This window comes from Cyrtonyx montezumae, unplaced genomic scaffold, assembly GCF_038088225.1.
Source record: "Cyrtonyx montezumae isolate F1298 unplaced genomic scaffold, pur_monq_1.0 scaffold_2, whole genome shotgun sequence".
Classification (NCBI taxonomy): Eukaryota; Metazoa; Chordata; class Aves; order Galliformes; family Odontophoridae; genus Cyrtonyx; species Cyrtonyx montezumae.
In genome coordinates this window covers 19,561,566-19,588,755 of record NW_027071936.1, presented here as the reverse complement: position 1 = coordinate 19,588,755, position 27,190 = coordinate 19,561,566, and the positions used below count along the sequence as shown (strand labels likewise).

At 38.0% G+C, this 27,190-nt stretch overlaps 1 protein-coding gene across 4 annotated transcripts in view; it reads left to right on the top strand.

Annotated features, from left to right (window-relative positions):
• The first annotated feature begins 1,840 nt into the window (after nt 1-1,840).
• Nucleotides 1,841-27,190, top strand: part of TENM3 (teneurin transmembrane protein 3) — a 304,193-nt gene continuing 278,843 nt past the window's right edge. For all 4 annotated transcript variants that reach the window (XM_065736567.1, XM_065736566.1, XM_065736565.1 and 1 more), the window contains exons 1-2: nt 1,841-2,134; nt 16,655-16,933. In XM_065736567.1, coding sequence (XP_065592639.1) covers nt 1,903-2,134; nt 16,655-16,933 — 511 coding nt within the window. In that variant the 5' untranslated portion in view covers nt 1,841-1,902. The remainder of the gene's footprint in view (nt 2,135-16,654; nt 16,934-27,190) is intronic.

Genomic DNA, 27,190 nt, shown 5'->3' with positions numbered 1-27,190 from the left:
GAAAGAACTTGCATTCATTAGTCAATCAAATATTTTAAAATCTGAGTGTTTCATATCAAACAAAAAGGCTATGTGGACATGCAGACATCTAAATAGTCATAAAGTGAGTAAAGTATTATACTATCTCAATTTTATGGCCCACGTACAAATATTTCAATTGCTTTTATGGCTCGAGTGTTTGAAAGTGTAATTAATACAGAAGAGAATTTGCTCAAATGGAAGACTGCAGCTTTGTCATCTAGTATAAAGTGAGATTCAGGCAGGTCAAGAAATGTGAGAGCTTTTCAGAGAATTTCAAAACAGATAGGATGATAAAAGACTTGCCATTCAATAACTTGAATTACAGTTTGGTGTTATATTAAATACTAAAACTCGTTTCATGGCTGACAACTAATTAGTTTGTTATTAAATGCTTAAAAATGAAGCATGTTAAGAGTTCTAAAGCAACCTTGTTTTTGCTGAACTGGCTGCAAATGAAATAGGATGTTACTTTGTGATACGTGCTGCAAAATGTCATTTGAATTAGAGAGAATGACCTCATTTCTAGAGGGAATGGACACAAGTTGCACCAGGTCAGGTTCATGTTGGATGTTAGGAAAAGTTTCTTTTCTGAAAGAGTGGTGAGGTGCTGGAATGGGCTGCCCAGAGCAGTGGTGGTGTCACTGTCACAGGAAGTGTTCATGAAATGTTTAGATGTTGTACTGAGGAGCATGGTTTAGTGGGGATGTTTGGTGGACTAGATGATCTCCAACCTTGCTGGTTCTGTGGTTCTATAAATTCTACATCACTTTACTGGTAATGCTACACAAAATAATCCCAGAGAATCACAGAATTGTAGAGGTTGGAAGAGACCTCTAGAGATCATCGAGTCCAACCCCCCTGCCAAAGCAGCTCCCTAGCCCAGGTTGCACAGGTATGACTTCATTGTTTATATATTTGGACAGTCATTTAAATGTACGAAATATATTCTTGATTTTAATCTAGCTCTCTCTTTAAAAATAATGGCAGAATTTCCAAACTGTCAGTAGTGAAGGTATTTCTGTTAACTGTGCTTGGCCCATGAGATGAAACAGAGAAACCTTGTTTTGAAAACTAACTGGAATGAACCATTAAAGAAAAATGAATAGAAATAAGTTTTTTACTGTGACATTTCTCAACAATGTTGATGGAAGGAAAAATTACTCCTGAATGTCATTTCTAAATGAAATACTTCCTTGTTTCCCAGCAGAAATTATATTGAACATACTACCCAAGAGAAGCCTTCCTACATGTCGCCTAAGATATTTCTGTAGCTTGCTGTAAAATTATGTGTACGCTTTTGGTGAGAACAATTTTGTAAGAATGGAATTGACAAGAAGCATTGTAGTAGTCTGTATCTTAGAAATAGACATTGAAATGAGAAGTTTCTGACAAGCAGGAGGAAAAAGCATATACCTTTCCCATTAGGCACACACCTTTCTCAGGATAAGTCAAACTGATGTATTTGCAGATAGAAAGACTTCAAGTGAGTAACACATTCCTTAAACTGAAAAGCTGAGGGTGTTTTCTCCCTTAGCTTTCAGTCTGGTTTTAGTATTCTAATCTGCTGTATAAATAAAAAAACATTAGAAGATTGTTGTGACTAGCATTGTTGTTAACAGGAATTTCTTAAGTGTTTTCTCTTTGGGATAGCTGGTACATGAAACTATCAGAAGTCTTGCACTCAATACAGGACTGCGTTTTGCGCGTAGTTGATCAGACATTTCTCTGCACATCAGGTAGTTAGAAAGTAATCACAGCAATTAGAGAACGTTGTAACACTTCATCTGTTGTCTCTCTAATTTTGTTTTAGGTAGATGTGAGCTGAATGTAGATAAGAATTCCAAATAAGCTGGGCTGATGTGCACACGGAAGGAATGAAGCATGGATGTGAAGGAACGTCGGCCTTATTGCTCCCTGACAAAGAGCAGACGGGACAAAGAGCGGCGCTACACGAATTCTTCTGCAGAAAATGAGGAGTGCAGAGTACCTACACAGAAGTCCTACAGCTCCAGTGAAACCCTGAAGGCTTTTGATCATGATTCCTCTAGGTTGCTTTATGGAAACCGGGTAAAAGACTTGGTCCACAGAGAAGCAGATGAGTATACCAGACAAGGTAGGCAAGAAGTTTTTATACAACTGTGGTATATAATTCATTAGTACAGAGTAACAAGGCATTCCTGCTGTGGGAAGAGGATGTTATTACACCCGGTTTAACAGTTTTAATAGTACTCTACAGAAGCAGTACACTTATTTGTATCTTCCTAAATATTTTACAAAGATGGGAGAGCATTATGTACCATCTCTGAAATAAATAATACATGCTAAACAGGAAACCTGCATAAATGTCCCATGTTGGGCAATGACTCAGTGACGATTTTGTGAGTTCAAGTATGAAGTATTCAGGCCTTACAGTTTAAAAACCAGACCCCCGGCAAAAAAAAATAAAAATCCTGGGTTGTCCAAAAACTTGCTACTCCAACATTCCTAAAATTTAGATAGTTTCAGAATTAATCACAAGAGATGAATGCAACTGTTCCAATAAATAGGCTTGCTGAAAAATCCAATATGCATGTTTGAGTATACAAATAATATAATAGCTCAGTGTTTTTAGTTCACAAAGGCAGTAATAGAGCACTGTAGAGTGAGTAAATGCGTAAGGTGAATTAGTTTGAAAGAGTTTGGGTTGGCTAATTTTGAGTTGTTCTTTGTTGGTTTTTAGTGGATTTCAGTGACACTTAATCAGATGCTAACTGCTGTCTCTGCTAAAAATCTGAGTCCAGGACAGGAGAGATGTGAGAGATGTAGATATCCATGGAGATATCCAAAACCCAGCTGGATGTGACCCTGGGCAGTTTGCTGTCGCTGACCCCTGCTGAAGAGAGGGTTTGGACTAACTACTCTTAAGAGGACCCTTCTGATTCTGTCAGGTTGCACTTAGCTCCCGTTAGGGTTAAGAACTCAGTGCTTCACTTTGTGTTCAAAACCATAGCACCTAGACGTAACATTTCTGCACTTCCCCAGCTAAAGTACTTAATGTAGGGGAAAAAAAAAAAAGAAGTTGAGATGTGTGCAATATTATAGCCTAGGTATCTGAAAGAATAAAAGGAAGGCCAGAAGATACATGAAATGAACCCTCAGTCTTCTTTATAAAGAGATAATCTCTTTTTTGAGGAAGCAGGAGTTAGATTCAGGGGTAGATATAGAAGGCTTTCTCCTTGTGAGAAAGTCTTTAGCTTTGATTTTTAGAAATGTTTAAAAATATTTTCCCCATTCGTGGTTTATCTTTGTTCCAAGTAGAATAACTTTACATTAGAATTAGAGCCATGCAGATGGTGTTGACTTTTTTTCCCTAAAAATGTCTGCAAAGGAAATAAAAATATTTCTCTTAGACTCATGTAACTGAGGAGGGCTGCTCCTGTGGTCTGTCTGCTTTCTGCTGTGTATTTTTGGTTTCTGTGTTATGTTGAAACTTCAGGTCATCGCTACTTTCAAGCTGAAGTCATTAGATCCTGATACTTTACTAAGGAAAAATCAAGGGAATTAAGTTTTCTAAGGCTTGTACTATAGGTGCTTTCATACTACTAGTGACAAAATTATATCAAAATAGGCAGTGTTTATTTAATATTGCCTGACTAAGAATTCACAAACCATTCCCTGAATACAGTACTATTCTCTTTATTAAATAGACATCGTGGAATGAAAACTGGGGCTTGCGGGTTTTTTTCCTCTCCATTTTTTTCAGAAAAGTACTTAATACATAGCTAATACTTATTGTCCCATATGCAATAAGTTACACATCTGTCAGTTTGAGATGTGTAGAGTTGTCTTCATCTTTCAGTGCTGTCTGTCATTTGTGTCTGTTGGATTTTTTTCATTGTCCATTCAGTTCCCCTTGTATGGCTTACTGGCTTCCTCTAACGCTTGCTGTTTTAGCACCTTTGGGGACTACCTGCAAGTTTGATAGGGTCAAATTAATACGGGCTTGTTTTGTAGTTCTAGATACTGTGTTCTTTTGATTTATCTTTGTCTGAGAGAATCTACTGCTTCTGGCACTGGAAGCATTTGGTGGAAAAGGAGTTCAAGATCGTTCTAAAGGTTTTTAAATAATATATTAAAGACACTTCTCTGTATTTATTTTTTTTTTGCTTCTGTCTAAAAATACAGTGCAGATATGTAGCTGCTTTGACAGCCTAATTACATACTACCCTGCAAAAACAAAGGAATTAAATCTACAAGCAAAAAAAAAAGGCAAGTGTTAATAAATGCCTTTAATTGGAAATTAACATTTTTAATTATTGATGATGATTGCTTCATTTCTTTTGCTCAGACTATGTAAAATAGTACCAAATTTCCAGTGTGGAAATGTACTGGAGCAATTACTTGAACTTTTTGAATCTCTCAAATCTGACATAAATAAAAAACATCAGTGTGTTATTACTGCCAGTACGTAGGGGTAAACCCTTCAAAGCTTTTTGTTTGTGTGTCAGTGTATGACAACTGCTGAGTCACGGCCTGAGCCACTGATTGAGCACCTGGAAAAAAGACCTGGTCAGCCCTAGGAACACAGGCAAAGGCAATTCAGCTGTACAACTGGAAGGGGTAGAGCCAGGCTCCATCCCCCTTAGACCTCATTTAAGGGCTGACTGCCACTGAGGAAGGATCTCTTGTTGGAGATCCCTCTTTTTGGAGTTTTTTTCCTGCAAGCCTGGGTCCTTGGAGATGGGTGAGCGTTCTGTTTTCTTCTTTCTTTGTAGCGCCTTCTCGTTGCGTTGGTCCCGTTGCCGTTACAGTCAGATTTTTACCACCTCCTCTTCCTCATTTGTCTCAGTATGTCTTTGTGCTTCCGGCTTCCCAAGGCCCATGGTTGAACTCAGAAGGGGATGCTGCTATAGGAGATAGATGTGCCTGATTCAGGAGTGGTTTTATTCCAGGAAATCTTTCTTTATGGAGGGGAAGTTCCCCTGTCATCAGCTCAGCTCACAGCATTTTTTCCTCATCCACTGAATTTATGTTGTTTGATATTAACTGCATAAACTGGGGGTAACGGTTTAAAAGACTGTTTATCCCTTTATTTCAGAAAACACTATTTAAAATAATTTAATGTTAAAATACTATAACATTTATTATAGGGCTAGGATTATCTTGTTTCTCTGAAATCCATCTGACACGATTCTAAGAAGGAATGTGTGTTTCTGGGAAGTGACTTGATCAAGGCAGGGTGCTTTCAGTTAATTTAAAGGACAATGATCTCCTGCGTTCTCCTTCTCAAATACCTTTATTTTTTGAAAGAGCAGTTTTATTTTGAAACTCTTCATACAAGGATTATCTCATTTACTGTTTGTATAACTTTTAATTTAGCTGTTTATTTTCACTTTGTTGTTAATCTCCACGTAAGTTTCAAAAAATTGGTAAATGTGAGTAATTAAACTGTGCATCCAACCATGTAAATGAGGAACTTGAGCCTTTTTCATTAAAACTAATTTTAAGCTTAACTTTAAATTGCATGCTGCCTAATCTTTTCCTTGACAGTGGATAAAACACTGTAAAAGGCCGTTTGCTTTCCAAAATGTGGTGATTGTTTGCTGTTTGTGTTAGAGAGGAAGTTGATACCTATTTACTTATGCTTTGAAGTATCCAGCTGTAATGAGCAGTCTGATGTAAACGTGCAACTTCTTTAATTGAATTCAGGAACCTAAATGCTCATACTTGGAATATGCCTAAGTATCTCGCTGAATTCAGAAATTAATATATTAAGTTGAATTTCTCTGTTGCTCAGGGAGAAATTTCTTTGTTTCCAGAATTAAATTGCTGTGTGAAGTGATAAGACGCACATAGGAGACTGCTCTGTGAAAATATTTGGAAGTATTGTGTGACTATGGATGAGAAGAACTACAGAGAGCAAACTGTATTTTTAAAATTGCATTAAAAAAATATTCAGGATTAACAGTATAATGATTTGCAGATTTGAAGTTGATCATGAGTCAAACCTGCAAGACTGAGAGGCTTGTTATGCGAGTACATTATGTTAACAAGAAAAATACAGGCAGGCAAAAGCTATTTTATTTATTGCCAGATATGTTTTGAAAAGAGGACTGGACTCTGCAATGTCGATTAAGTAGCCATCATTCTGCTTCAGAGAATTTTTTGTTGCAAGGCAATATAACAATGTTATAATGGGATCCATTTGCCAAGTCAGTGAGGTTTGGAGTGGGAGGCGCAGTTGGCACAGTACACGGAGATTTGTGTGTGTTCATACATACGCACAAAATAATTTCACTCCTGTTTGTGAATGATATGAGATGAGAAGCTGAGCTGCAGGACACCTTTTGCTACAAGAAGGATTGACGAGGTAGTGCAGGTTGTGTTGAATTTTTACTTTTTGAAAGCTTGAGGCATCTGTAGTTTAGCCTGGAGGTAAAGTTTCTTGGTCTTTCTAACTGGTGGCATGCATGAGTTCTCTGTGTTTATCATTCAGCACAATTTGCTTTGGCAAAGCCTCAACACAAATTCCTTTTTATGCTGCCCCTTCCACTTTTGCAGGAGAAAGTATTCATGTAGAGGTTTTTATATCTTTACTATTCTGGAATTCTTAGGAGCTTAGTAACTCCTTCAGCCTGCAAAGAGAGGGGCTGGACTTAACAAACAAGCAAAGAAAAAGAATTTCTTCCCATCACAGTATGCTGGGTCACTGATACGAGGCTGCTGAAAAGCAAAGCCATTTACAGTACATTACACTGTGCTGATGAATCGTAGCCTCTGTTCAGCTGTTGCTCTGTGACAATTAGATTTAGGTGCTGGAAAAATATCACTATTCAATAAAAAGAGGACCTGAAGTAATGATATATATATATATGTTAGGACAATTTTATGTTATTATTGATGTTAAGCACTGTCAAGGATTTATTTTTAACTTTTCAGAAACCTGAAGTATGAATTGCAACTTCTAGTAACAGGATGTCACATTTTATTGTTTTTTAAATATTAGCTACTTGAAATGACTTATTCCAGTAGCAAAGTGATGAATATTCTCAGTCACCATAAATGTCAACTGCAGGATTAAAGGGTTTCAATGGTCACTGTTTCAAACCTAAAGCTCGCGTGCTTCATGCCTTCCCTTAAGAGGCAATGGGAGAGTAGATGGATCAGACCACTTTTGAGTTTCCACTACCTCTGCCTTATCAGTGAACTGGCTTTGGCTGCCAGGTAGGCAAGGATTCTCACCAGAACTGCATGAGCCTGCTGTGCTCATTAATTGCAAGCAGGTATGAAATGATGCACGAGTGACTTTGTATTCTCCTGATGAGCAAATTAATCGCCATTCAAGTGCCATCTTTGAAAATCTGAGGCAGCTATGAGAGTTCTGTTTTGTGAGCTGCAGTGCAGAACGTGTCCTTACTGTGTTTCTGGCAGACACTTTTTTGTTATGCTAAAATGCAGCCACCTGCAGCATCCTCCTGCTTTGAGCAGGTAACTTTTGTGAGAAGCATACAGTGCCAGTATGTGTTCAGTGATTCTGTGGCCTTGAGCTAAGCACGTAACCTTCTGCCAGCATTGCTTTTTTTACTTTCCCCTCTGTTATACAGGTATAATAACGCTTGCCCACCTCACAGACATGTTGGGAAGATTAATTAGTTTGTTTGCAAAATGCTTTGAAGATGAAAATGCTGTAAGTGCTAAGTAATATTATCATCTTACATTGCTGTACTAGTTACTTCTTAATGCAACAATAAGAAGTTAATTGGTTTTCAGGTTCCAGGTGATAAGGATCTGTTGACTTTTAAAGTTATTCTCTTAGCTGCAGAGTGGTACTAAGGAAAACATTTCACTTTCATTTGATTAAGAGTATATTTAGCTCCTGCTCAGTGATGCACGTGCTTTCTCTAAGGTTTTCATCTAGTTGAAATTGGCCCCTGGAGGGTCATGGTCTGTAGATGAGCTATGGATCTGGAGACAAAGGGCAATTGTGATTCTCTAGGGAAAAATCAACCTTGGTTATTGGCACTACACTGCTTGATCAGGCATTTCTGCATGGCCTTGGTCTGCAGAGCGAAAGCCTTGTCCTATACCAGCCCAATTGCAAAAGAAGGGAATGAAGTTCTTGAACGTAATGATTACAGATTTTAAAGGTGAGTGAAGTCCCTGAGGACTTTTTGGCTTCATGGAATAGAAGACATTCTAGAAGGCCAGCGATTGCATTTATAGCTTCCTGTAGCTTATGTAGCAAGATGTGTATGCTGCTCCTGTTCACAATAAACATCTCACTGGAGGATGAGGGAGATAACATGAGTTGCAGGCATGGCTGTGAAAGATGACTGCTGTGTGTCTATTTCCATGGAGAGAACAAAGCTGGAGAAGCATGCAGTGGGAGGCTAGGAGTCTTGCTCCATGATTTAGGGTCGAGAGTCAGGACTCTGGGCCAGCTTGTGGGGGTTACTAGTACCATTACTAGTTCCATTACTAGCAAACTGATGTGGGAGGGGAGACAGAGAAGTGAAATGGGAATAATTTCTCAGTGAGATGATAGCTTTTGAAAGTGACATGCAAAAATGTCACAGCTTACTGACTTGACAGGCAGTACTTAGTGTTACTTAGCTTATTAAAGCCAAAAGAGGAAATGGATGAGCCGTCAGATCAGATTAGTCTCATGTTTTGTTTGCACTTTTTTATTTGCCACGCCACAGATAAGTCCAAGTCATAAACACTTCCTTTTCTTCAGCTTAATGGGCTTTCTGCTAGAAAATCAAAATTAAGCCTACACTGCACTAGGTCTGGATGCAAAGTCCACTGGGGACGTGTGAAGGAAGGTGTGCATGAAGATGGAGGAATAGTGTTTTTCTGCGGAATCTTTGGCTCTTTTAGTTACTGGTATTTCTTGTGATTACCTACAGTGATGGTCTGAGAGTTTCATTCTGTTCATGCACTGCGGAAGAGACTCTTATGAATGTGGGTTATTTGTTTATAAAATTTGGCAAATAGGAATGTATGGGCTATTCTGAATAAGATCAGTTTCTTTCTTTACACAAGATCAAAGCCTGTTGAAATGATCAAATTTTCTTCTGTGTTGTGGTGTATCCCTCTCCTTGTCCACTGTCTTGCATTGTCAGACGTGCCTTTCATCCTGAAGTGGGGTGGAGTTCTCCTCTCCACGTCTGGAGAGACAGGATTGAGCCTGGGCTGTATTCTGCATGCTCCTTTCCCTGCTGCCTCCTTTCTCTTCACCTTCTTTCTTCATTTCAAGCCATATGTCATGTCATTAGCATCCTACTGACCTTAATGTGGCAGTTCATACCTGTCAGATCTGTGGTTTTAGGCTCTCTGCAGACTGCATATCCATCATCTCTGCATTGCTTACCCTCGGGTCGTATTTTCTTCACATCTATCAAATTTAGGTTTTATTTGTATTTTGTAATAAATGGATGCTTAGATGTTGATGATTTTCAGTTTGATCCAAACTTTTAGAGGCCTGAAATATCTATACTGTCATTCTGGTCATGATCAAGATTCAGCTTCCTTGCTACTCATGGAGTTGCATTTCTGTTTTAATTCCACAGAATCCTCTTTTATTCCCTTGCTGCTCATGTTCTGGACAGCCCTGATAGTTTCCCTTAATTTAAATTGTATGTTATTTCATCGTAATCAGAAAATCAGATTTTTTTAATCTAAAATCCACCAATTTGGAACTGTAATGTTTGGATTATTAATTCACTTACTGTAGCATGATTGCTTATGCTGCAGCTTGAAGCTTTAATTGCACAATTGTAAAATTATCTTCAATTGACTTTAATCTTACTCTGCGGTACCTTCAGAAGGACTTGATGAACAATCCTTATCCTTATACTAGATTAAGAAGTGCTTCTTATGTTCTTGCCTGTGGATTAGTACTGAGGATCCCCCTGCCACCCCCAGGCCTGCCAAGGAATAAAACTGAGTCCCCTGTAGCACGCCAAAGAGTCTATATGTTTGAACTCTAACTTGAAAAGCTAGTGGCTGGGAGATATGTTGTATTTACATTTATTCTCTTCTATTTCTTGAAATACACATTTCCAAGACCAGTGTTAAAACCCGTGTTTTCTTGCAACTTTATAGCTTAGTAACTCTGAATACATGACTAGTCTAAATATCTGCTTTGAAATACTTTAGCCCCTTCCAGACATTGAAAGTGGGTCTTTTTTTGTCGGACTTGGCTTGGGTTTTGGGTCTTTTCCAATGGAACTCTTCTACAAAAGTGGCACAAAAGGTGCAGCTTGGAGAGCTCTGTGTCACTGCCAGTAACCTTCAGGAGTCACTGTGAGGGTGACTTAGTTCCCTACCTGCTTTTGAAAGTCCATAATGAATGGGAAAACTGTATCATTGTATGCACAGAAAAAAAAAAAAAGATATAAAGCTGTTTGGTTTTGTGTAGTTTACTGAATGTATTCAGAGGCAGCTGTCTTTCAAATGAGTCTTACAGTTCCACTCTGACTCAAAGAAAGGCAAGAGAAGGTGGTAAAGATGGAAAAGAGTGTAGAGCAGAAAGGTCGAGAAAGAGAGGTTAAGAGGTGACATGGAAGGAGGTTGTGATGAGTGAGGAGAAATATCCAGAAGTTACTGACAGGATAAAACCACAACGTAGTGAATTAGAGAGGTTTAATTTCACAGATAACTTTCACAAAACCAGAAAAGAAAATCATTTTGAAGTAATTAAAATAAGACAGATCAGAAAGAAAATATTTGTTAACAAAGGCAAAGTGTATCACTTGTCAGTCTTTGCTGCTGTTCCTTGGATCCTGATAAACAGAATTCAGCTCCTGTTTAGTGAATGCACTGTGGAGTTTGTGGGGCAGAATGGATGGTATCACATCTATTACTCATTCTGTGTTTTCTGTAACAATTCTACCTGCCTAACGCTCTGAATCCTAAAGCAGCATTTGTGTACTTTTTATCAGAAGTTTATGAAGCATGCAAGGCCTCTATCTTTGGCCAGTTCTTTTTTCTAAAATCTTTGTCCTTTCATTTCTAGCAAATTTGTTTTCTTATCCATGTGCTTCCAATTTTAAGTCCTTCCTCAAGATCTTTCCTTGGAAAGCACTGCCTTAGTGAGCCTGGTATGCAGTCTTTGCCACCAGTAAATGGAGAAGGAAATTAACATACTTTAATTACAACAAATTATACATTTTTCCTTGAGAAACCAAACAGAATTGGTATTTAGAGGTAGATAATCAGATCTCATAAAATTGCTTTGGATTCTTGTCGAAGCAGTGCAGCTCTGCTTTGAGCGTCTAGGAAGATGGCATCCTCTTGGTGCTTGAGTAGTGACTGTCTGATCACCTGAGAAGAGAAGGGATGATTCTGCTACTTATCATTCCATACAAAGAAGCTCCCTACTCCGTCTTTTACTTGTACATGATTGAATTAAGGACTTAATTTAATCTTAAATTAATCCTAAATTAAGGACTTAATTTAGTAGTTGGGTAGAGATAGTGATAGGAGGATGGTTGGACTAGATGATCTTATAGGTCCTTTCCAACCTTATGAACTTATGAACTTATGAACTTATGAATGCTGTATTTTTTAGGTAAAGAGATCAGCCTGGCCAATTGCCAGTTACCAGTTATGGTTGTCATGTGCATGAGTTAGGAAGGCAAGCTACCGTGGCATCAGTAGCATGGGGCTCCTAGTTTCACAGAAGTGATGAAGTGTTTCAAAGGTTCTGCATTCTGGTTCTTGCACTGTAATCAGAAGTGCTGTGGATCAGCTCCAGGCAAGGAGCTGCAAATAAAAGAAATGTGTCTATTGTGTGTATTAGCAAAGTGTGGATACAAAAGTAATTCCCAGTATCAAAATAGCAGAAAACTACATGATCATTGCAACAAACAGTTTTGACATCAGTTCTACTAATAGGGTATTTCAGTGACAAGCACTGTACTATGAGGACCTGTTCGCATGCACTAGTCCACTGACAAAAAAAAATGAGAGGAGCACTTTTCCACATTTACTTTCTAAATAAATTAGATTAGTCTTCTTTTAGTTAAAATAAATAATCAGAATTAAGTATGGGAACAAAGAAAAATTGAAGAGAAGAACAGAAATGAGAAGATTGGTTCTCCTGAGGACTATGATCACATGTTGTTTTTCATCTGTCTTGCTTCAGTCATTTCACAATTTGTTTTTCTAAATTTAGTGTTTTCCTGTAATGCATTACCACAGAGTGATTACAGGGAAAACGCGTTTGAGAATGATTTCTGAACAGCACAAAGGTGCTGTGGGCAGACAGAAGGCAGCAAGATACAAAGGAAAAATGCTGCCAGATCTTAAGACTGGAGTAGGGACTGGCAAGTGATGTAGGACACGGACACAGCAGAGGAGGAATTAAAGTTTATCAGAACCTTAAGCACAAGCAGACCTGAACATATCACAATGTTGAGTATGCGTGTGCGTGAGACTTCTGTCCTTCTGGTTTTATCTCTACCCTGTTATGGCAAAGCCAAAGGCAGCAAAGGCACTCACGCTACAATTTATCTGGTCTGAAAGAGGAGTGTGTGTGCATGTGTATTATTGTTAACCTCACAGATGTTTTTTAGGGGGCTTTTTAGTCTGGGAGCATTCCTCCCCCTTGTTTCCAAAAGCATCTGTAGTTGCTAAACTGACTTGTAGACTTTGCGGGAGTTAATGGATTACAGAGGTCAGTGGAGATGTGTGAAGGTGCTGACAAATTCTCTGCTGGTTATTTTTTGTCCGTCTGTTAGTTTGTTTTTCCATTTTTTGTGGTTTGTCATTTTAGGAGAATATTTCTGTGTTAGTACAGATCCATTTTAAAGCAAAGATTGACAGCTGAAGAACCACAGGACCTTGTTTTGTTTTGTTCAGTAGTCCCCTTCCAAAACCCTTCTCCACAGATAACACTTCCAACTTGAAGATTAAGCTGCTGTAGGCGTCTTTAAATAACAACTCCAATGTAGGCCATTGAAACCAACAAAGCACAAGTAGGGCAGGTTGCCATTTAATTTCACCTGTGAAATCCTGGCTTACTAAAATAACATGTAACTTCTGCGTATGTTGCATTTGTTTATACATTCACTATTTGATTAAAAAATGGTTTGTTGTTCTAGACAAATATAACCTGTGTGGTCCTGGCAGAGAAATTTTTGTGTATGTGTGTTAAAATTACTTATTGATATGTAATTAATGTAGTTAGAGATACTCCGATCATTCAGGTGAGTTTGCAGCTGGTAAATACTGTGTAGTTAACAGTGATTGCTGTACAAGCTCTTGAAAATTATCTTCAAGTTATATTGTTCATTTGTTCATCTGGACATGTGAGTGGTGTCGGCATTCCTTACACTAACTGTAAATTTATATCCCTAGCCAAGGGACATGGCAGTATCTAATGGTAGAATGGTAGTAACAGCATTATTATCAGTTTTTAAAAACAAGCATCACTCTGAATGGCCCCCAAACCCCAGAGTTGTCTCCCAGGTTTTGTTGAAACATCACGTCTAATCTTTTTTTTTTTTTTTCCATTTTACACTTCATACTTCTTGTAAAGGAAGAAAAAAAAAAAAGGAAAAAAACCCACAAAGCTTTATCCGTATCTATTTTCTCTTTCTTCTACGTTTTGAAATTAGTTCATTAAAAATTCTCCAAGTTGTTTTTAAGTCATTATGAAATGTTGAGGCACCTATTGTCAGTGGGAGAACTTACAAATGTGTGTATAGTGTAAGAAACTGATGATTAAATCCCTTGCGTTGAAGTCTTCCTGAAAAGGTTAATTAGAAATATTAAGAACACAGGAGGGAGAACATCCTGTCTTCATACTCTTTTTCCACTGAGCCTCTAAAACTTACTTTTCAATTTTTTTGGTAGCATTGTTTCCTAGCAAGTAAAAGCCCCCATTCCAGTGTGCAGCCCATTAATTCTGTACCCCAGCCTTGTTTGGCTTCTCCTGGATGCTGAAAATTTCAGGCAATCTTAAGACGGTGTAAAATCTTTGCATTACATATGTATGATTTCCTTTGGGACATAAATTCCTACACAAGTACATATTTTTCTATGTTAACTTTGCTTGTTTTTCATTTGTGTGGGCAACTTACATAGTGTGCAATCCTCTTAGTGAAGCTTTTAGGAAAGCTTTAATTCAGGAGATGATTGTGCCTGATGTCTCTAAAGCTGTTACAGCATTTCTGGGCACTGCTTTACAACTTCAGTGTAGTGAAAGAGCTTTAAAATATTGAATGTGATGAGAGAGCAGTAAACAACCCCTTTTTTTGTCTCTGGAATTGCACTGGAGCTTTGCTTTGGTCCTGTGACATGCAGTTTTGGTTCTCATGTTATTCCAAAGAGGAGAGGAAAAGGCAGAATGCAGGTGAAAGCAAGCTTTTGTAAAATAAATTAAAACATAAAACTCGTGAGCAGTGGGTAGTTGGTATGTTGTGCCTGTGACTGAGCCTGAGAAAATAACTATGAGTTTTCACGTAGAGTGCCTGAGTTTTTCTTAGAAACAAATATTAGTATGCTTAAGAGCTTAAAAACAGTAATTAAAATAGGAAATAAAATTAAAAGGGCTCAGTAGTCTCTTCAGAATACTGTGGCTGCCTGAGTGGCTGATGCTGGCCATGCAGGGCAGTGCTTTGCAGAGCTGAGTGCTGCTGTTGCTGACCTCCATTGCCTCTGCAGCTGGCCACAGTGTGATCCTGCTTCTGGGCATGGAGGATGTCAGGGCCATAGGCATACTGCATCACCTCATAGCCAGGAGGTCATTGGCTGCTTGGTTACTGACTCAAGCAGTCTTGTCAGTCAGGGCTACCTCTTTCTATTTTACTTATTTTAACATTGTTTTTAGGACAAACCCGATGCTGCATCTGCAGTGAGTGCTCCCACATCTGTGCATGGGCTCCTCCTGTCTTTTGCTCCAACTGCTGGAGCTGCTGGAGTAACCTAGTTTCATGTAATAATGTTTTCCACACATAGCACCAGTAGCCAGGCTGTCATCTCTAGCTTAAATTTGGCAAAATTTGGCAAAAAAAAAAAAAGTGTTGTAGGCATTTCCTTTTGTTCTGCTCTGCCTGCTACAGCTGGGCAGTTTGTTTGGCCTCTTTGCTTCTCTTATTAGTTTCAGCTTTCACAAAACTTGATCTTTCATGTGGCCTGATGGTTTTAAGTGGCAAGGCACAGCTAGAGCACACATAGGAATTGCCTGTTCTTACACTCTTCATACAGTCCAGACCTAGTTATAGATGCATTTTCTCCTTTTATATTTGCTTAGAAATGCACCTCCCCAGTGACATTTCTGCTCAAATCCTCATTTGCAGCAGCAAATAACTGCAGTTAGCATTGTACCTAATGGTAGTAACTGGTTTTCATTATTTATGAACTCATTTTCAGAATTCATTTATAGTTCTGACTGTGAAGTCAGTGACACTTAGAGTGACCACTTCATATGACCACAGAGATAAAGCAATTAATTGGATGACTTAATGCCTTGCCCATTGATGTGCTTAAGCTCTTAGCATTTCAGGAACTAATTACATTTTTTATTCTTTTTATTAGTTTTTATTTGAGGGGAGTCTGGTTTTGCTGTGTTTTAAGCTTTAATGGTCTTACAAACATGTATTTTCATGTACTTATAAATGACTAATTTTGGAGTACTTAAGATGCCTGTCAGATGCAAAAAATTGAGTGTGTATTCTAATATGTTCCCGGAGCTATCAGATAACTGTGAGCCAGACTGGGAAAGCATTATGGGTGCTGGCATGCAAATGAGCTTGTGAAGTGTCTATATATCATACAACATCTTAAATCTACAGACATAAAAGCAGGATGAAGACACAGCCGTTAAAAAGGCAGTCATTTTTTGAGTGTCACATAACTTAGGCATATCTAAGTTATTGCAGTGTCGTGAGTTTATCACACCTAATTTATTAATACAATCACTTGGGATTCACTTATGTCTCTTGCTCTGCCCCAAAACAGAGGGTGAAAGTCTGCTTAAAATGTAAGAGCTCTGCTTCTGCTGTACAAGCCTAAATTGTTTCTCAGAATTCAGTGACAGGCAATGCCATCTTACCACAGAACTGCAGGTAATGGGAGGCAGTGTTCCTGTTTATTTACACTTGTGCATTAAAGGAGAGCAGAGAGCTCCAATAAAGACCTCGGGGGCTGTGCTCCCATTTAATTTTCTAATGCCACATTAGGTGACATCTGTACAAGAAAATATCCTGTTGCTTAGGCCTCTCTAGTCAGGACAAAAAAGGCAGTTCTGACAAGTACTTTCCACTGCTTCACACTTCAAAAAGGTTAAAAGGAAAAGGGGAAAAAAAAGAAAAAAGCTTGCCATTTACTTCTAATCCTTCAGTGTGCTGAATTAGCTTCTCCCTGTTTGCATGTTCTGTTATGTTTCTTTCCTACATGAGAACACTTTTGATGTGTTGAAGCAGTTGCCAAAACAGGGCTAAGGTACTCGGAATGGAAAGGGGCACTGCAGAGAGCTGGAGACAGAAGGAACCACTTGATTGTAGTACGTGCAGAGTTTTGACAAAACAACTTGTGATGCCTAAGAAAATTAGACACAAAGAGTTTTTACTTCTAACTTTTTAATTTATTATTATTATTATTATTTTAATTCTCACCTTCTGTTATCTTTTTTTCCCCTAATCAGGACAGAATTTTACCCTAAGGCAGTTAGGAGTTTGTGAACCAGCAACACGTCGAGGACTGGCATTTTGTGCGGAAATGGGGCTCCCCCACAGAGGTTACTCTATCAGTGCAGGGTCAGATGCTGATACTGAAAATGAAGGAGTGATGTCTCCAGAGCATGCCATGAGACTTTGGGGCAGGGGGGTCAAGTCAGGGCGCAGCTCCTGTCTGTCGAGCCGTTCCAACTCAGCCCTCACTCTGACTGATACTGAACACGAGAACAAGTCCGACAGTGAAAATGGTAAGTTCTTACACATATGCACGTATATAAATCAATGTTTTATTTGCTGTTTTGGTTGGTACTCAATCATTTCAAGTCATTAAAAGTTCAAGGAATAGCCTTGAATTATTTATCTCCTTTTTTTTTTTCCTTCCCTTCCCAGAAAAGTCAATATTCACTATCAGTCCTAACTAAGAAAAGCTTTGGGCTTGATGTTTTGGCTGTAATTTTGGAGGAGTTTCATCACAAAAAAGATTAGCTCTGTTTTTATCTTGGGCCATTTCACCTGTTGCCCTTTGGGAAGCAGCTAAGTAAGCAGTGATAAAAGTTGATCCCCAAGGCCAGCTTACAATCAAAGGTTTCATTGTGAACTCCTCTTTTAAGACATCTCAGAGAAGTTGCCGAATCTTAGAACGGATGAATGAACACAAAGAATAGCTTATTAACAGGACTCATGTGATTGGAAAACAAATTTGATCGTGATTTAAACTTACTAGCTGATGAGAGCAATTGGAATTGTGGTGAAGAGGGACGTGTGGCCTTTGATGTGCCTAGGGGACTGGATTACTGTGCAATTAAAATCTGCAAATAAATCTAAACAGCGGCTTTGTAGGATGTGGGGTATGACCATTGTATATTAAGGCTTAGCTTTTTAAGTGAGAAGAGGTTAATGTAATTGACTTGATTCACTTTTAGAGCTTTGAAAAACCTTTTACTTCAACTCGAGGTTATGAACAGAACCTGTTGTGATGTTTAATGCTAAGTGCACAAGTCTTAGAAAACATTTTATCTTTAACTTTTTGTTTGCAGAAGGTTTTCAGCTTCACTAGAATGCACTTGTTCTATTAACTTCAAGACTTGCTATGTGACAGATTCTAAGATGAGTAAAGAAAAATGAGTAAAAATGAAAATTAGAGCAAAGGCTATTGCCTAGATGTCTAAACTTCATTTTATTAATTTGTTAAACGTGGCTGCTCAGCTGTACCAAAGCTGGAACATTTTTTTTCTATCCTCTGGAAATAGCTTTGACGCATTGTGGTAAATGGCAGTGTGAGTATTTATTGTGATACTTAGAAGGAAAGACACCACTTTTACTTTAAACTATGAGCAATAATGTTTTGTCCTACTTATTTATTGTTTCATCTTCAGTTTGAGAATGCGGAACCATAGCTGTTGTAGTCATTGCCTTTCCTTGCCTTGGTGGCTGTTTCTGGCTGAAAGCACCTGTGCATGACATCCGCCTCAAAGGGGATTTTGCTTTTTGTGTTGGATTTAATGCTGCGTGCTACCTGAGGAGGCAGCTGTCCATGTTCAAAACAGCTTTGTCTCATGCTTGGTGAATTTATTTTGGGCAGGAAGCAGTCTTTCAAGGAGGAAGATAGGAGCATGTGCTTACCTCCTTTTGGTAGTGGAGATTCTGTTGAATGACTCTTGTTACTTTGGCTGCTAAGAAGTCTAGGAAAAAAATGTTGAGGAATTCTCTTCTTTTTCCTCTTGAAAAGTCTGTGCTAAAACTGACTGCCTTGAGTCTTTTGTAAAACCCTAGCTTAATGATTTTTTTTATGCCTGTGTATATACACACACATACAATATCCTTAAGAGAGATGTATCTGTACTTTATCCAAGAGGTCACCACTTCAGCTTAGGTATACTTCATTAATAAACTTTAAATTAATAATTCTTATTTTGCCCTTTTAATATTTTTTAATATCTTGTTACAAGAACCCCTCAGGCGGTAGAAAATGGGAGTTTTGTTTTATGTTTTGTGTGAGAAAAATCTGAATGTGTTAGAAAAAGCACTACTCTGCAGTAGTTAAAACCATGCAAAGAGTGTCTGATGTTTGATACAACTTCAAAGAAGAGTTTAGTCACTAAAAAGGATTACAGTTGATTTATTTATTGATAGGAAGGCCGGCAGTCCAGCTTAAGGAGGTACTAGGACTGCTGTGAGGCTAATGAAATTTTGATGGCTTGAAAGTCCCCTAGGGCTATGAAACGTGTATTACTCAGACCATGTCACGGGTCCCCATTTTGTTGCAGATGTTATGGAAGTGGTGAAAAGCTTAATCTTCTCTGGTATTTTTCTCTGGATTTTGTTTCCACTGAACCTGGAATTTTTGGCTCAGAAATGATTTTATAAATATTGTTGAAATCAGTATGTAAAATGCTCGCAGTAGAATCAGAAATATAATTTAAAGGCAGGGAAGCAATGCCATCTTGGCAGGCACAGGTGCTTGAATATAAGGACCAAACGGCAGGTGCGAGATTTCATAATTTATGGCCTGAAGTTAATAGCAGTGCTAACGTGTGGTTAAAATCTGACAGATACGATAAAGCTTCGAATCCAAAACTAGCATTTCAGTCATTCTTCTCTGCTGTGTTTGAAAGCTTCCTGTTTGAATTTCATTTGAATTGTTTCACAGATAAACGCATTTATGTGCAGTATATTTACCTCTAAAATAGGTAAAGAGCAACAGGTTATAATAAGCAAAACACAGCTCCAGATCTCACTTTCCTCACCTGGAAGGCCTCAGTTCTTGGGTGAAGCTGCTTTTCCCTGGGAAAGTGGCTTGCTGCTTTAAATACTCCATTACTGTAAGCCACTCTTATTGGAGTTCATGGTACCATTCATAGTGAGGAGAGCTGTGACTTGTCCTACAGGTTTATGAATTTAGGATTAACTATTTGCTGAATGTAATTAAGGTTTTCTTTCTTGTCAGTTAGGTAAGAATAGAAGCCTGGCATCAAAATGCAATTTACTTTCCTTGCTTTTAATTTCTGGGTATGTTTGCTTTTGGAAAATAGTTGTAGATTGTATCTCCCTCAGAAAGGCAAAACTCCAGGCTCTGTTGTGTTCTTGCATCATATTGGCAGGATTAAAAGTTTCTTAAAAAAAAAAAAAATTGTACATGATTGTTGTGTAGTTTTGAATACGAATATGTTAATCATTTAGTGAATGCCAGCGGATTTTGTATTAAAAAACATTGGAACTCTTTTCCAAAGATAAGGTATATAGATTCTCAACTCAGGGGTTCAGATTATTGCGTAAATTATTCTAAAAAGAAATACTTTACTTTGAGCTTGTTCAGGTTCCATGTATGAGTCTTGGCATCACACTCATGGAGATTTGTCATGTCAGCCTCTTTGAAGGAGGTCCTGCATCTGTTAATCTGGGCAACCTACCAGTGTAATGTACAGCATGATGCATCAATTGGAGCACACCAAGCTCTCATGTGCTTCTTAGTCTTCTCCATTCTCATTGCAGTTCTCTTGGAGACAAAAGGAAACAAACAACAAAAAAAGAACACATTACTTAAAAATGGATCAGCATGGCATACATGCTTTTTCTGTTTCAAAATGCTGCATCAAGAAATGCGTGGTATTTAATTGTTCTTGGAGCTGTGGTGTTGAAATTCAAGCAGCCCTTCTGTTATGTGCATGCCAGTAGCTTTTTGTTTTTAGTACGCTCTAAGATTGCTAAAGCTTGTGTTTTAAAATTGATTAGTATTCCAGCAGACTATGAGCAAGAAATTGCAGTTAAGTTTCAGATAACCATTTTTTTAAGATATTTTAGAATTTGCATAGCAATTTGAATTATTTTTAAATTCATTAAACTGCTGTCTCTGACTTTGTGACATCAGAAAGATGTTAGTCAAAACACAAAGGTTAATTGAGCTAGTTATTCCTAAAGTGCAGCTCCTTAAAGAATTGTGCTTTTATTTAGGTTTGTTGGTGTTTTGGTTTTTTTCAAGTTACATTGCCAGTTTTGCATGCATTTTTTTTATTTGTGCAGATTTGAAGCCCAGGCTATGACATTAATTGTGACTGAAAAGATTTTAGTCATTTCAGGCTTAAGCAGACCCTTAATCATTTTCTATCCCTTTGGAAGCAGTGATAACAGTGTTTGTAAGAGTTAGGGTGTACCACGTAATTGACCGTACCCACATCCACAACGAGTAACTAGCTGTACGCTTGCACTGGCACTGTAATGTGGAGTTTTATTTTGTTTTTTAGTGGAAGTTTTGCACGGCTGGAGATTTGTTTAAACAGGAAAAATATTGAAGGATATTAGGAAGTGTTAAAATGGAGGAAAAAAAAATAAAATGAAGAGAGGAGTATGAGATCATGGCCTCGGGCTGTCGTTCTGAATTGGTTAGATAAATGATTTGAAACTCGGTTCCATTTTTCACAGCTATGGAAAAGCAGATATTGCTCACAGAATGTCCATTGCTGAGGATTTTTCTGTGAAGAAAAATTATCATCAGATCTGTAGCTTGGGCACCTGCCTGCTTCCTTTCTCCAACTTCAGCCAATTTCTGAAGACAGCATTCTTGTGAATCTAATACTCTCTTGTCCTTCCAGAATGGTGAATTTACTGGCATTCAGATCTCTGAAAATCAAGAAATGCATTGGTAAGATACTTGTCAAGACATTTTAAATCTGTTCTCACTAACACGATACATGTATAACATGGACTTCAACTCTGCATTCTTAAATAATGCACATCATTCAGGAAGGAGTTAGACATTTTCACGTTTAACATCCTTCTTTAAGGCAAAACTTGGAAAAGCTCTACTGAATAGGAGCTGCTTGGTACCTACTAGGCAAAAGCTGAAGCTACTTACCAAAGACAGCCACATATCTGATGAGTTGAATATTCATCTTACTGCCATACCACCATTTACAGCTTCTTCACTCTTTCCCACAGTATTCCATCTAGCAATTATCTACCCCTCATTAAGCATGCCAATATCTCTTAAATCCTGCTTTGCTGTTAAGAAATTTCATGGCCAGGAAATCCATCTGTTTTATTGTTGACAGAACTCAGCTCTGAAATAATATTTAGTACCTAAACAGGAATATGCATTTTTCTTTGGTTACGTGAACATCGACAGAAATACATACAGAAAATGAGTTGTCCCTGATTTTCTGCAATATTGTTGTACATTTTCTGCCTCTATGCCAATATTTAGCTTGTTATATTATGGTTGCACATCTGTGGGTGTATTTCAGTAAATCTTCCTAGTGTTAACAGTTAATGCAATTGAAAATTATATTGATGATTCTTTTGTCTAGTGGTAGCCATAAGAGGGAAACAGCTACATTGACCTTTTCCAGTAATGTTTTGGATCCTCTGGATTTCGAAGGTATGAGAGACTGTTAACTTGTGGCTGAAATTCCAAATATCCATCCTAATGATGCTTATATAATGGTATAGGATATCAGGACAGATGATGACACTCTGAATTCATCCACAAAATCTTCTGATGCACAGGAATTGTAGGCTTATCAACAGCTTACAGTAGTTAAACTTGAGTTCTGAAAAGAAAACAAATCTAAAAAGGGAATTTCAAAGAATTTGCTGTTGGTTATCAAGACTATAAATCATTCTGATGTTAACAAATTATGAAAGAGGTGCTTAAAGGCCATCTGACATCGTTCAGAATTTAAGCGATCTGAATTTCAGGAACAGCACAGAAAATGGAAGCAAGGTCAGAATCCTCAGGAGGAGCTTACAAAGATGCAACTGAAAGAGGCTATGAAGAGAATCTGAGAGAGTAGGAGTTGTTCAGCCTAGAAAATATTCTTGGAAGCTTAATTGTAGCCTTCCAGTACTTAAGGGGGTCTTTAGGAAAGATGAAGGACTTTATCAGTGAGCATAGGGACAGGAAAAGTCTGTAAACAAAAAGAGGGGAGATTTAAATTAGTTGTAAGGAGGAAATACTTTACTCAGGTTGGTGAGGCACTGGTACAGGCAGACGAGAGAAGCTATGGATGCCCCATGCCTTAAACTGTTCAAGGCCTAGTTGTTTGGAGCCTTGAGCAACCTGGACTAGGAGGACCTGTCCATACAGTAAGGTTGGAACTGGGTGATCCCTTCCAACTCAATCCAGTCTGTGATTCAATTATAACATATAACGGGCAATAAAGTGAAGATGCTTTCCTTTTCTAAGCATTCATGTTTGTGTACACGAAAGAGTTAATTTATTACTCAGCAGTGCAGGAAGACTGATAATATATTATTCATAAGTTTTCTTGGCTCTTTTTCAGCATTTGCTCAGAGTATAACTGATCATGTTGCTAACATTTGTACTATTAAATAAAGGATTAGAGGTTACTTTAAAAAAAATGAAAATTGTCCTGCATGTATAGAGCACCCATAGCCTCTGGGCTTTTTATGACTCGTGTCTGAGACATCAGAGAGGATGGGTATGGTTCCAGAAGACAAAAATAAAAAATAGAAGTGACAACTCCAGAAGGGGCAAAGTGAAGGAGAACAAACTGTTGTAATCAGTTAGCCAGGTAATAACCTACAAGAAAAGAAGCTTTAGAAATTTCTGCTTTGTAACAACAAGCATGTGTTGGTGGGGAAGTAAGTCTTGTCAGCTACTTGAGCACTTGATATTGATTCCTTTCTGTGATAGTGTAAGCTCTTCCTTGGTAAAGGAGCAGATTCTAGAACAATAGGTCTTTTGACATCAGGGAGGCTTTTGTCCTTGTTTCAGTCCTGACATACTCCTAAACAGAGTCACGTGGTCTGGGTTCATCTATTGCAAGATGAATGTAGAAATTATTTGGAAAATGCATGAAGAGTGATTAATACTATTTCATAAGCTGGCAAACTGAATCAAGTTGTCTTCCACATACTGTGCCACAGATTTTCTTAATGGTTTGGATAATACAAACAGAATATTGTAACCTGGAAAAAATCACTTAGTAGTACAGAATGAAAGCTGAGAAAAAATGATTCCATTTGAAGAAATATAGTTCAGTAAATGCAAGTGCTAAGACTTACATCTACATAAGAATAATCAGTTTCCAAAATGTGGGAAAGACATGTGGCTGGATCACAGTCCTTTAGAAAATCAAAGAATAATTGAGTTTAGAAGGATATTTTAGGTCATATGGTCCAACCATCTGCTCACAGCTGGGCTAACATTAATGTAGATGAGGCTGCTTGAGGCCTTATTCAGTTTAGTTTTGAAAATTTCCAAGAGAAATTTCTACACGAGAAGCTGTTTTGCCAGGTTCTTCGTGATTTTTTTTCCTTTATTCAGAATTCTGTTCGCTGCAGTTGTAACCACTGCTCTAAGAGATGGAAAAACTGTGTTATACTTAAACTTTTTACCTTTCCAAGGTTGAACAAACCCAGTACTCTCAGCTTCTCCTTGAGTTGTATGGTTCATCACACTGGTCATCTTGCTCAGCCTCTGTTAAAATCATTTCATTTTTTTCAGTGTCATATGAATACTGGGAAGCCTCAAAGTGGATATTGTATTCCAGATGTGTGGTCTTCAAGTTCTGAATAAATGGGAACTGCTCACTTCCAAGAGAATGCTGGCCGGTATTCTGGAGGCATCCTGCCGTGGGGTTAGTTGTTATTGATGCAAGGGCACACTGCTGACTCCTGCTCAACTTCTTGTTCAGGTTGACTCCCCAGGTCCTTTACTATAAAGCTGCTTTCCAGCAGATTCGCAGCCAGCAGTGTGAGATGAGGTTATTCTGCCTTTGGAATTCATGAGCTTCTTTCTGCCCATTCTTATAGCCTGTTGAGATCCCTCTGAAAGGCAGTCTTGCCCTGCAGCGTGTTGATTGCTCTTTGCAACTTGGCACCATCCACAAACTTGCTGAGGGCACATTTCTTCCTATTCATTCTCAACATGCTAAATGTAATACAAACATGAAACAGCATTAGCCCCAGTATTAGCCCCTGAAGAAGGCAGTTATTTAATGCCAACTACTTGGCATTAAACTGCAATTTGAGCTACTGAATGCTATTCTTTCTGCCTGATTATCCAAACAATGTTCCATACACTGAACTTGTAACCCACCTGCCCAGTTTGTCTCCCCAGCTTGACTACCAGAATGCTGTGGTAGGCAGCACTGAAAACTTTGCTAAAGTTAAGAGAAAATGCTAAAGTTAAGAGAAAAAATCTCCTCTCCCTTTGTCTGATGAGATAGGCTGCAGATGAGTTGTTTGGGAATGATCTGCTTTTGGTAAATCCATGCTGTCTGTTCTGAAGTATTTCCTTTTCCTGGATCCCTGGAGGATAGTTTTGGCAGTGTTTATTCAGTAATTGTCCTTGGGAAGCTGGGGTGAGGCTGACTGCCTTTGCCTCCTCCCATACTCCTTGGTTTTCTTGAAGATGAGATAACTTTTACCTTCTAAAAAGTCATCAGTAACCTCCTCCCATTGCCAAGACATTCCAAGGATGCTCAGTGACACTGATTGGCTCTGTCAGCACCCACACACGTCTTCTGTCTGGTCCCCTGGCCTTATGTGTGCCCGGCTGTGGTAAATGGTACTAACAGCTCTTCCTCTGCCCCAGTGCTTCTCAGCTGCAGTTGAGCCATTGGCTTTCCTATCCCGTGAGCTGCATGCCCAGGAAATGTCTCTGCATTTCTCCCCTGTAGCCAGCTTAGAGCGTGGTGTAAGCATTTGCTGTCAGTGTTTTCTGTGACTCATGTGTGTTTTTTCCACAATCTCATAGCATGTAATTTATATGCTGTATAGCTGAAGTAATCCTACTACTGCACTCAGCATTGCCAAGACCGAAATGCTGTGTCTCTGTGACTGGCAACAGCACTGTGTGTTTTGAAGGGAAATGCCAGCCAACAAGAAGCCTAGAGAAAGGTTTACAAGAACAGTCTGAAGTTTTACACATAAGACACTAGAAAAGGGTTGGGAGGATTCAGAACATTTTGCCTAACCTGTTTTGGTTGGATACTGATGCCATTATAAAAGTATAAATAGGCCCATAAACAAATGATGCAAGTAGTGGAAAGAAGTTAGATCAGACAGTATAGCTCCAAGGAGAATTCAGTGAAAGAGATTGTTGAGGACTGTGCAAATATTTCGTCATCTAGAATATTTTCCTAAACATTATAAAATTTGTTTTGGTCATCTTGTCAACATAGTTCCCATCAGTCTTGTTTTGTGGGAGAGGATGAAAAGAAGAACTGTTCAGCTTCCCTCAGGTTTTATTTTCTGTAAGTCAAGCGTGTTATCATTTGACCCAAAAATTAATCAACAGGAAATGGGTTTAGAAAACAAGGCCATAATAAACTGCAGAGCTGCATTCTTATAAAATTAATATCTTCGTTGTTCTTCTATCTGCAAATAGTTAACTTCTGGTAGATTCATTTTAAGCTGGCTATATAGATATTACTGTTAGAACTCCTAAACAAAATGTGTTCTGGACATGCTTGCACAAGGAAATCTGAAAGAGAGAATGGTTCCTTCTCATTTGAGTCGTGTTTTAATGGTGAGGTAGCTATGAAAGCAAAGCATGCTTTGCACATCTATAAACTGATGATCTCTGCTGTTTTGATTTGGAATGTTGTTTTGATGTCCTTGAAAAAATCACAGTGGTAGCAGTAAATTGTTTTAATTAATGAATTAGAGACTAACAGATCTGCTGAATCAGGTTTATTGATGTAATTATCATTGGAATAAAGAGAAGAAAAAAAAATCTTGTCAGAACTGTTAGGTTATTTTATCTACTGACATTTGAAAGCAACTTTCTTAGCCACTGCTTCCTTCATCTCCTATTAGTTACATGGATATAAGGGTACGTGTAAACATATGCACATGCTGAATATAAACTTGTGTGTATTCATATAATCATTAGGCAAAACTGAAGTATTGGTATAAAGTCTAAATAATAGTTCTTCATAGAGAGTGGACATTCATATGCAGTTGCTTAAGAGAGCCCTTTTAAGCCTTCTTATGGTTTTGCTTTGGAAGAAGATGTTAATTGTGTTCTTTGTAGAATTAAATATAATGTCATTAAGAAATAATCTAATAGCAATTTTGTTTTTAAATGCAGCCTGTGCTATTATCAGAAAATCAGTAGCTGTCCTAGCTTACTGTCTTTATATGCTGGTCAAATATTAGATGAAGACATTAAGCACAGACTTGAAGTTGTCAAGATTATTTTTTTTTTAATATTAAAAAGTTTAAATAACTTTCAACTGTTATTAAACACATGTAGATTTATTTTGATGCTTTCTGGGTGAAAAGTTCTATTTATTTCATATGACAATTCAGCTTGAAATTAAATACTAAGTGAAATTTGCAAATGAATTTCTTTACAGTCTATCTATCATAGTCTATCTAAAACAATCTATCTGTTGAATCTATCAGAGCTTTTATTTATATAATCCATCTGATTTGTTGGCAAAACTTAAGATGTTTTTCTCAGTTCAGATTGGAAGATGATGTGATGTCAGATCCCTCAGGAAAAGAAATGTTTGTTAAGAAACGGAAGTGTTTGT